At 38.5% G+C, this 11,517-nt stretch overlaps 1 protein-coding gene across 1 annotated transcript; it reads right to left on the reverse strand.

The window, feature by feature from the left end:
• Positions 1 to 3,511: 3,511 nt before the first annotated feature.
• On the reverse strand, positions 3,512 to 11,146 carry SPAM1 (sperm adhesion molecule 1). Its single transcript, XM_050936231.1, has 3 exons — positions 10,148 to 11,146; positions 7,516 to 7,605; positions 3,512 to 4,171 (listed from the first exon to the last, which is right to left on the reverse strand). The coding sequence occupies exons 1-3, from the start codon at positions 11,144 to 11,146 to the stop codon at positions 3,512 to 3,514; spliced, it is 1,749 nt and encodes a 582-aa protein (XP_050792188.1).
• Positions 11,147 to 11,517: the final 371 nt, after the last annotated feature.

Here is an 11,517-nt window from a genome sequence, read left to right on the forward strand (position 1 = left end):
GTGTTGTCTTTGTGAGATCTAAGGTACAAACTGATCTGAGGTAAGTGACTCGTCTCTTGGGACTGGGAGCAACCTGACTGCTTTTGTGTGGGTGTATGTGTTTTTGTTGTTGTTTTTTTGGGGGGGGTTAAATAATCTAAAGGACCATATATCAAGTCCAACTTCCCTGGGTGGCAAGATACACTGGAATGTCTAATGAGACCTTCTGTTATTCCATTATAAGACTATTGTAGTACTCCAGGAGCTCACCTTTGTTACTGGGTTAATGAAATCTAATTATGGAACATACAATCAGTTTGGGGTATCTGCCCTACTTCTTGAGTCTGCCCGGAGTTTGACACTCTTGGTCATGAGCCACTTCAAACAGTGTGACACCAATATCCAATGAATGAGGGACCCGGCAATACCAATGTAATTTTTACATCTTTTAAAAGAAAAAAAAAAGTAATCGCAGGTGCTGCTTTTCACAGCTTGAAGCAGTATGTAGGAGACAGGAATCTTTCATTTCACATTGGCTTTCAAAAGTGAGATCAGATTTCAAAATGGTGTTTCCATGCATATTCAAGTTTGTTTATGCAATCATCTTTTGAGCAATTTTTGTCCTCCATCACTTCAGTCACTATCAAAGATTAGAATTCACACAGGTAAATCCCCTAGCTATGTGCAAAACAAGTGAAAATAGGCTTTGTGCCTATACATTCTATTTTTATGCACAAGTGAGTGCTGACTGCATGTACAATGTTGCACATGCACAAATACTTGCTAGACTGAGACCCATTTGAAAATGTTGCCCATGCTGTGTTCCATCTCTAGCTATGCTGTTACACCAATAGGAAAAAAGATGAGGGGTGTGTGTGTGTGTGTGTGTGTGTGTGTGTGTGTGTGTGTGTGTGTGTAAGTATGTCAATTCCCAAAAGATAAAGTTAGAAGGTTTTTCCTAATATCTAACCTAAATCTCTCTTGCTGTAGATTAAGCCCATTACTTCTTGTCCTACTTTCAATGGACAAGGAGAACAATTGATCATCGTCCTCTTTGTAACAGCCTGTAACATATCTGAAGACTGTTACCAAGTCCCTCAGTCTTCTTTTCTCAAGACTAAACCTACCCAGTTTTTTTAACCTTTCTAAACTTTTTTAGCCTCTTTGTGGCTGTCCTCTGGAGTGACTTTCTCCTATTTGTCCACATCTTTCCCAAAGTGTGGGGCCCAAAAGTGGACATAATACACCAGCTGAGGTGTCACCAGTGCTGAGCAGAGCAGAACAATTATCTCTCGCGTGTGACATACAACACTCCTGTTAATACCTCAGCCCAGCTACTGCATCACATTGTTGGCTCATGTTCAATTTGTGATCCACTATGATCCCAAAATCCTTTTCTGCAGTTCTGTTGCCTAGCCAGTTATTCCACATCGTGTAGCTGTGCATTTGATTTTTTCCTTCCTAAGTATAGTACTTTGCACTTGTCTTTATTGAATTTCATTTTGTTGGTTTCAGACCAATTCTCCAGGTCATTTGGAATTCTAATCTTCTCCTCCAAAATGCCTGCAATCCCTCCCAGCTTGGTTTCATCCACACATTTTATAAGCATTTCCTTCACTCCATTATCAATGTCATTAATGAAAATGTTAAACTATACCCAGTACTGGACCAAGACAGATCCCTGCTGATCCCACTAGATACATCCTCCCAGTTTGACAGTGACCCATAGATAACTACTCTTTGAGTATGGTTTTTCAATTAGTTGTGCACCTACTTTATAGTAACTTAATCTAGACTACATTTCCCTAGTTTGCCTATGAGACACTGTATCAAAAACCTTACTAAACATAAAGATAAATTGTATCTACTTGCCCCCTATCCACTAGGCCAATAAACCTATCAAAGAAGGAAATGAGATTGATTTGGAATGATTGTTCTTGACAAATCCATGTTGGGTATATGGCTCCACACTGCCCCAAACATGTGGCTATGGACATAGAGTGCAATTAAGTCCCAAGGTTGTCATTTGCTGATGTGATTTGCACTCCTAGCTGCAACTGATGGAAGCTGTGCTTTGAGTGTATCAAATGTTATATAATGCTAAGGATTCTGAAAATTCAGGTCCTAGGCAGATCATATCTGACACACAAAGTTAGTGGATAATTTTGACCTTAATCAGTGGCCCTCAGTTCCCCGTGTGTAAAATGGGGATAATAGCATTAGACCTGTTGTGAAAATCAATTCATGTTTGTGAAGCACTCAGGTATCATAGTGATGAGCACCATAGTAAAGCCCAAGATGACAAGATTTTTTTCTTCACAGCAAGGTTTGAATAATGTGAAGTAAATAGGGCCTAGAGCCACACATGGAACAACGAGTATAAAACAAAATATTGAATAGCTGCTTGTTCATTGAGCAGCATCCTCTCTGAATGAATGAGTCAGAGTTTCTATGGATAAAAACAGTATGATCATATACCGTAATGCACATGCATAGGAGGAGTGAATTAAGGTTGTACAGGCACCCTTAGTGCTGGCATTCCTTAACTTTTGAGTGCTGAATTTTGCAACCTTAATGTTCTTTGAACATAGTTTTGTGTTTAATATTCTATAAGCTAATGATTTAAGCTATGCTACCACTTTTGTCAGCAAAACTTATGTCACTCGGGGTGTGACTATTCCACCCTCCTGAACAACATAAGTTATATCGGCATAGTGCTAGTGTGCACAGCTTCTGTCACTCACAGACCCCATTAGCTTCTTCAATCCCTCCTCCAGATGGTGGGAGTTTAGCTCATTCAGTGAAAGAACAGAAATACCCCATGACTTTTGTGATCACTCACACCTAGCCAATGCAGATCACATTTTGAATATTGAATATTAGATACTTGAGGTGAATTGTTTGTAATCATTCCATAGGGCATAATTAATAACTTTTTTTCAAAAGTCTTTGAATATATTTAAATAAGGGGTATATTGCAAAGTCCCTGCAGATGTTCTAAAAGCAAAAATTGGCTACAAATCACTTCCTCAGCTCTAAAGTTAATTCAGGTATTTGTAGGAACTAGTATTTATATTCACACTGGATGAAAATTCACCCCATAAAGAGGACAAGCACCAAGTCTACGTACTACTCAAGACACACTTAGAATCAGTTTGAAGTGAATTTCACACACTTATTTTAACACATAAAATCTTCTATTACAAATAGCTCCCTCACCCATATAAAATTTTGTTTTTCAAATATAAAAATTAGTTACAAAATGTTCATTTTTTTTTATTATTCTGTTACACAAAGATGTGGCCAGCATTTCTCTGGCACAAATAGTAGTTTTTAGAACGAAACTGAAAAGCTGATGTATAGTTTGAGGCACAGAAAATGGGACTGATCCAATTAAATCCACAGAAATCACAGCTACTTATCTCCTTTCAAGAATGGTCTCTTTGTGGGAATAAAAACTCCAGAATGCTGAACACATCCTTGAAGAAAAAAAGAAAGAATGGAAATGGCATTCTTTTGTCAGCTGAGCCATTTAGATTATGTTTCTCAAAATTAGAATTAAACAAACCACATCCAATATCTTCATCTCATCAGAAGATGAACCACTGAAGCTATGAGTATTGGTTATCTTTAAATCACCACTACTGTTAGTTGGGGCATTGATATGTCCTGCAGTAGATACATTGAATGTGTTATTACAAATAGTTTGCTGAAAACCTCCTGTTGCATTATGTGCAGGTAATGTTATGTTTCTCTGTGGGGTAGATGAAAATATACTCGTGCTGGAAGAGGCTCTGCCCCCAGAGGCTTCTACATTAGAAAATGAATTTAAAGATACTTGAACACAAATATCTTCTGAAATGCAGGCATTGATGTAGTGGATGTCATTTATATCAACACTAGGTTCACAATTGTAGCCTGCATAACAGCGGCAATAAAATTTTTCTATAAATCGTTGCAGATCCTGAAATGATGGCTGCCCTTGTATGGAATATTTCCCATTCCTTGACATCTGAATGAAAAAATTCTCTGGGTTCAGATGAAGATAATCACTAGAGTTCCAGTTCTTTCGTGCACATGCACCAGAGTCATGGCATAATATCTGACTACAGATTTTGGCTGCCATTGTTACATTGATGATGTAAGGGTTCAGAGTGTGCCTAAGGTAGCTGTCCAGAGTCCTGCAAGTGTTCTGTGAAAAGAAAATCATATTAAAAAAGTGTAGTATACAAATTCAGTATGAAAATGGTTGGCACTTCAATAACAACATTGTTGTAGCTAATTATCAGTGTTTCTCTTGAAGTATTGTGAATGCAGACATTCAGTTATCATTGGCTGTTAGAAGCAAGCACACTTATTAAGTTGTTATACAGTGCAATATTTATGGCAAAATTATGCTAGGTAGATGCTGGAGATTTTATTAAAATCATTCAAATATCAGAAAGCAGAGGAATTAAGGCTTTCATTTTATCTATGTAAGGTTAGCCTATAGGTTTTTTTGAGTCAGATGTGTTTAATGAAGTTATAAGAGAGATCAAAATTCCTTTTATTTTGAGGGGATCCTGAAGAATTTTAGGTCTTCACAAATTATCATTTTTTCTAATTATTATCCCCATGAAAGTCTTAATTTTTTTCCACTGAGCTGACTATCCAGCAGCTTCAGAAGGTAGGGGTTTTTCAAGGCTCGAACTGAACACTCCAAGGGCTCTGCCTTTGGAATGGAAAAAGTTCTGGGAACTTCTTCATATTGAGGAATATCTTCAAAACATGCCTCATTGACTGAGAAATTCTTGTGTAATTGGCACAGGTTTCCTGTTTGCTTGGCATGGTTTCATAATTAGAGGTGGGAGGTGGGGGTATGCGTGTTGCTTTTTGTTATTTTTTTTCTGAGGCTATATCTATACTGGGCATTTGCCCTGATTAGACACCAAACACCTAGTGTAGACAGGCACAGCTACTATTTGGACCAGTGCATATCACAGCTGATAGCAGTTAGCTTACCCTGTCTTCCTTAGGGTTTGTACTGATGCAGCTACATCAATGGCTGCCCACCAATAGCTGAAATCAGGACAATAACCCAGTCTAGAAAGGGCCTAAGAGAATTCTCTGCATTTTTCCCTTTTTCCACCCGCTATGTTGAAAAGGGTATGTCTTGGACCTAACAAAGGCTAAGATGAAACATTTATTTACTATTCAAACATTAAAGAGTTAAGTGTGGTCTGGGATTTCACAGCAAGTAACAGCCTCCACTAAAAAACTCTTTATAACTCATTTATTAAAGATACATAAAAAGAATGGGAAATAGTTAAAGCATTTGAAATGTGAAGTATTGAATAAGACTTTCATTTTAACGGTAACCCTTCTCTTTAGCTGGAAACAATCTTTTGTAGGAGACAGCTCTGTCTGACAGCCTTTTAGATGGTGCTAACTGGTCTTCTGTGGAAAAGAAGTTCGTTTGGATGGTCTGGAGCTGTTGTTGAAATTGAACCCCATTTTCTTTAAGATAAAACAAGGCAAACACATGAAAGAGGAGAGGACAGAATAGTAAAGATGGAAGCCGTTTTTTCTATTTTAGGTGCTGATTTGTACTTGCGGCCTCGCTGCTGGAGAAGCACAGGCACATTTCATTATCAGCCACTCTGAGACCTGGCGAACCCATAGCCGTCTGTTTAAGGCATTGTTTTAAGCTGTCTCTCTGGTCACAGGCTCACAGTTATGTTACACAAGATAAGAGTTGTGGTGGCTGGCTCATCCACACTCTTTATTTTTAGACAGAAGGCAAAAGGAGTGAGCTAGGAAAGAGAAGAAACAAGGCAGGGAAGGAAAATGACTCAAGGGAGGGCATGACACCAGGAACCAAAATCTCATGTTCCAGGCCTTGTTTAGGATTTAGCCAAAGCTGGTAGAGGTAGCAATGTCATCTGGTTCCCTCTCTCTCTTGTCTGATCTGGTCATGATGCCTTTCAGGATTAGGATGATGTAGGCCCAGTGGTGTTAGTGTGGATCCCAACCAGGAGACAGTGGGAGTGGCAGCCAAGTTGGTGAACCTTTCTTCTTCCAGTCCATGCATCCTTCCCACTCCTATTTGGTGAAGCCCAGATAAATATTGTCCATGGTGGTCACCTCATTTCAGTAACATTTGCCAATTAAAATACATTTTGTGATTTCAACTATAGATATTTCCTCCCATTTCTAGAATCTCTCCATTTTTATCACTTATGTCATGCTAACCTGTGACCTCTGTGGGAGTCTTGAAGACTCCTTAGTATAGTTCTTTTAATTCAAGCAATCCAGTCTGTATCTGTCTATTTTTAACTTTTATGTAACAGGCTGTGTTGTTCTTGGACAATTTAGAGTACGGGACTTTAACAACACGACCCACCAACCTTGCACTCTTCTGAAGAGCTGCAGGACTTTACTGTTACTGATTCTGTCAGTCTATGTCACTTATATTGATTGCAGTGGCACCCAAAGTGACCTGTGTAGACAAATGTTACAATCTGTATATGCAAAATCTCATTTGCTAATAATAAATTTGCAAATTTAATTCTAAAGGCTATTGCCAATGTAAATTCTGTCATAATAATTGCGTGCACAAATTAGATGCAAATGATATTCATATCAAAACCAAGTATGTACAACTGGAGTCTATGTTCAGATCTTTTGAAAATTCAGTCCTTAAAGAACTATGAATATTTATGTGGGCATGCTTTCTGCTCAGGGGACACCAACAGTGCTGGGCAGTTCCAATTCCTTCCTTTTAGGAGACTTTGGGTGGGGGTAAAAGTACAATAACTGCACAAACAATATTTTATATGGACTGACTTGACTGTATACAAATGGGCTAGTTCAAAAGATTTATTCCAACATCCTTAGAACAATGTTTCTCAAACTGTGACTGATCTTCCTAAAGTAAATGAAGGGGAAAAAAGATTTTTCCGCCTCTTTTGCCATGCATCTTTCTCATATAGGATTCAGTCAAGGTATTATCATCCACTGCATAGGAAATATAGAACAGGCTAATAGCGAAATGTAACAGGCTACCACTTCCTAATGTTTAAAATATTTTTCCTAAATCTATCATTAAAAAAACAACAATCAATGAGAACGATCATAAAAACAGTTGCTCCTGAATATTTTTCTGAGCCTTAGGATGGAATGCTATGAAGAAATATCAGAACTCCTAAACTGACCAAACAAGTAACAACCTGCCTGCAGCTAACATAGTAGCTTGTCTAGTCACTAATCCCTAACAGCATGTATCAGATTGAAATCTAAGTACTAACACTGATATAAAAAGACTTCTGAAGGGTTGACATTTTATTTAAGTATAGTGGCAGATCATACCAACAAGCCTCAAAAGGTGTTTGCCTTCATCTCAGAGAAGACACTGCGTCTTCTGAAAACTGCTTAGTCATTATTTAAAGCAGAAATTCTGAGAGGAGTAAATAAATAATAAATACCTTACACTTTTCATCTCTAAGGAAAAATAATGTATTGTTCTTTTAAAAATTGAACATAATTAATCTGACATACCACACTCAATGTTAAATTCAGGTCTCCCCAGATTACAATTCCAGACACCCCTAATGCAGCAGATTCTCCAATGGTATTTACAAGGTCATCCTGAAAGCAAACGTGCAAGGATGAATAATAAAATAAGTATGCTTCAGTAATATGCAGTACATACAATAAGTTATATAACCAGGATAATCACCTTGAAAGTGGTAAATAATTAACCCACACTCTGCTCTTAGTTATGCTGCTGGATTCTGGAACAGAGTTGAGCAGATGCAAGACAATGTGCCACCTAACACCCTTTTGAGTATGTCTTATGATCAGAGAACTAAGACTCAAATTGAGCCCCTACAAGTTCATGAGACACACGGGCACTTCTCCAAACTGATCACCATTTTGTCCCATCTCCTTCTCCCCTCTTATCAGCTCTTTTGGCTAATCAGAGTTGGTGGTCCAAGTTCAAAAGTGCTACCTTTGGCTGGGGCATGAAAGACCTTGTTCAGGGCAATGCTTCACCTAACTTTGGCCAGCAGAGGGAGCCAAAGCAGAAAAGGAGCAGGAGGAAGAGTCAACCCCTTTGGGACCTTCTGTCATCAGGAAAAGGAGACACAGTGCTCCTGGGCTTTACACGTAGATGTATTTAAAATATTTGTTTATATATTGTTCAGTCAGGTTTAATCCCAGGTAACCCCACTGACTTCAGTGGAGTTTCTCTAGATTTACAAAATTATACTGTATGTGGCAAAGTACCTGCCTCTCCTCTGCTAGCTCAGTCCTTCTTAGCCTTGGAGACACAGGCTTGGGCAAAGCAAAAAGCCCTTCACAGTCACACAGGCTCTGGCTGATCCCTTCTCAGTCAGGCCCTTGTTCTGTTTTCCTCTCCTTCTGGGGAGAGTGCAATCTGCCTTGCAAGAAAAGTTTCAGAGTTCAGCTGCCTCTACTCGCTGGCAGGTACTCTACTTCTCTCCTCCCCCCTGCTTCCCTGCAAGGGAGGTTTTAAAAAGGTCTCCAGCCATTGGGGCCAGCTGAAACTAATTAGCTCCCTGGTAACCCCTGTTCCAGCTGAACCTTATTCCTCCATGGTTAAGCCTTCTGGGACTAATTACTACCCCTCTCCTTGTAGCTAAGTGTCCTGAGTTTGCCACATTATAAGTGAGAGCAAAATTTGTTCATCATGCTTGAGATTGACCTATAAAGGCAACACTCAGTGGACTTGTGCCATTTTTGCCTCTTTATGGTGTATATAAAAAGTTTGTGTGTTAATTCTTCTTATTTTTTCACTTTAGAAATTCTGACCCTGCTCCAGGCATAGGGTGACCAGATGTCCGGATTTTATAGGGACAGTCTCGATATTTGGGTCTTTGTCTTACATAGGCGCCTATTACTCCACACCCTCTGTCCTGATTTTTCACACTTGCTGTCTGGTCACCTTATCCAGGCAAGCAAGTTCCACAATAATAGGAGAACTAGTGAAATGGTGACATCGCAAGAGCCCAGAGAGCAAAAGATGAGCAACAGGGTAGGGTAGGATAGGAGTTGACTGTTAAACAAGAAAACTAAAGTTTTCTTGTTTGTTTGTTTTATTAACACCTAATCAACAATGGGTATTTAACATTTTAGAGAAAGGTAGCTTCTCTTAAAGATTTGAGAAACTTGCCTCTTCAGTTACAGAGTTAGATCTCACAATAGACATCTCTGAGATCTCTAAGGTCCTCTTACACAATGGTTCTCAACCAGGGGTACATGTACCCCGGAGAGTATGCAGAGGTCTTCCAGGGGTTACTTCAGCTCATCTAGATATCTGCTTAGTTTTACAACAGGCTACATAAAAACAATAGCAAAGTCAGTACAAACTAAAATTTCATACAATGACTTGTTTATACCGCTCTATATACTATACACTGAAATGATTAAATACATATTAAAGTACAATATTTATATTCCAATTGATTTATTTTTATAAATATATGATAAAAATGAGAAAGAAAGCAAATGTTCAGTACTAGTGTGCTGTGACACTTTTTTGTATTTTTGTCTGATTTTTATAAGCAAACAGTTTTTAAGTGAGGTGAAATTTTGGGATACGCAAGACAAATCAGACTCCTGCAAGGAGTACAGTAGTCTGGAAAGGTGGAGAGCCACTTCTCTAACAAAACCAGGGCAGACCACACTTTATATTCCTAATACTTCTTGAAGTAAAACTCAACAGAAACATCTTTTTTAAAAGTAATCTTGTTCATACTTTCTTTATACATCATTTTTTTAAAAATTGTCCCTAGTCCAATTTTAATAGCCTCTAACTAGTCAGCTTGGAACAGCTAATTCATATTTTCCCTCAATTAACCTGCTACAATATTCTTTCCACTTTCATAGCATTTCACTACTTGTTGGATACAGTACTACTCATAAGGTACTGGGAGGAAGTTTGGAAGAATTCAACCTTTTTGGCTTGGCTGAATTTAATTTCTGAATAAACTTAAGTTTTATGACTCTATCTGTACACTTCCATATCAATACAATTTCATTTACTTGTCAAGTAAACATCCAAACCCTCTATGGGATACTTTAATCATCTTGCAAATGCTTTATGCCTATGTATTTAGTATGCCTTACATTACAAATATTTAAGAGCTAGCCAAGCCTCACTCACCTGAGAGAGATATTCCTGATTGAAATCTGTGAATACTGGACGTGTATATACAAAAATGGGAAGTGGACAGGTGGAATTTGAAACATTAGAAACTCTAATGGCTTCCGCAACTCTATTACGAACAAAGAGTGGTGCATTTTTGGAAGATCTCAAGGCCGTTTCCAGATAGACAGATGGGTAAAGTGCTGTGCTTTCCTCCCACAGCCAATTAAGCTCATTATTTCTTTCTATTTCAATATCTAAACAGCTTCCTGTATAATTGTGGGGATTTTGCTTGTAATCATAGTTATAGCAGTCAGGGTAAAGGTAATATCCCCACAAATGATTCGGCTTCATTGATATTCCCAGTTTTAAAGATTGCAACATAAGTGATTTTGCTGCAGCTTCAAATTCCATTTTGGCTAAAGTCCTGGCTTGGGTTTCTGATAGGCTTAAATCTTTTTGCTGAACAAACTCAACAGACACCTGTCTGTAAATGTCTTTCGATTTCCAGTTCCGTATCCATAGTGGCCTCCAGTTTTCCCAGTCGATGACAGCCAATCCAACCTGCTCATCTGAAGGCATGTAAAAATTAATGTCATCTCTGGCTTTCTTTAAATGATGCTCTATGGAACAGAGTTGGGGGATCCCACCATTAAATGTCTCACCTGTGTTCTCATCTATGTAAGGATAATTGCCAAGCCTGTTGGCATAGAATATAGTAATACTCTGCTCAGTGGATGTCTTTAGTGTGCTTCCTACCAAGTGGAAGAGTCTCATATCCAGTTGCACTCGAGTCTTCTCAGTGCAAACCTCTGTAGGAGCATTCCAGATGGAGAGGAAAGGAGAGTTGGGGATAAGAGGACGGGCTCTTATATGCAAAGATGAGCAGCAAGTAACTAGAATAATGATGAACACCAGCCAGGATGCTCTGTTAGAGACAACAAAGCTACCAAAGCTTTGGACTTGCCTTAGGGTTTCCATTTCAGTTAGTGAATGGCTCAATATGTACAATGGCATAAGCTGTTTCTGATCAAGCTGCAAATAAATGGTCCAAAGGTGCTCACAGCCATGGTAGTCAGTCAAAGTCTTTAGTAAAATAATATATTTCTTCAAATAGAGTACACATTCAGCAATATTCCTTATGGGTAAAAGATGTGTTGTTTATCTCATGTTCTTTATTGCTTTATTGCACATTCAAGGAAGCTTCCCAATAGTTGCCCAACCTAATGCAGAAAAAGAGACTGAAGCCATTACAATATCCAGTGGGATGTTTTTTAAGAGTAGCCTTAAAACATAAATATACATAGTTTGTAGCTGTGAAAATACTGCCATTTTTCAGTGAGCAGAGACTACTCCTCCTGAGTGAAAAACCAGCAATAAAATACTTA

The sequence above is a fragment of the Gopherus flavomarginatus genome, chromosome 1, assembly GCF_025201925.1.
Source record: "Gopherus flavomarginatus isolate rGopFla2 chromosome 1, rGopFla2.mat.asm, whole genome shotgun sequence".
Taxonomy (NCBI): domain Eukaryota; kingdom Metazoa; phylum Chordata; order Testudines; family Testudinidae; genus Gopherus; species Gopherus flavomarginatus.

Coding starts and splice junctions, on each gene's coding strand:
- SPAM1 (XM_050936231.1), bottom strand. CDS start 11,146: ATGCCATTGTACATATTGAGCCATTCACTAACTGAAATGGAAACCCTA. Junction 7,606..10,147: donor ATCAGGAATATCTCTCTCAG/GTGAGTGAGGCT, acceptor GTTTGCTTTCAG/GATGACCTTGTAAATACCAT. Junction 4,172..7,515: donor TGAATTTAACATTGAGTGTG/GTATGTCAGATT, acceptor TTCTTTTCACAG/AACACTTGCAGGACTCTGGA.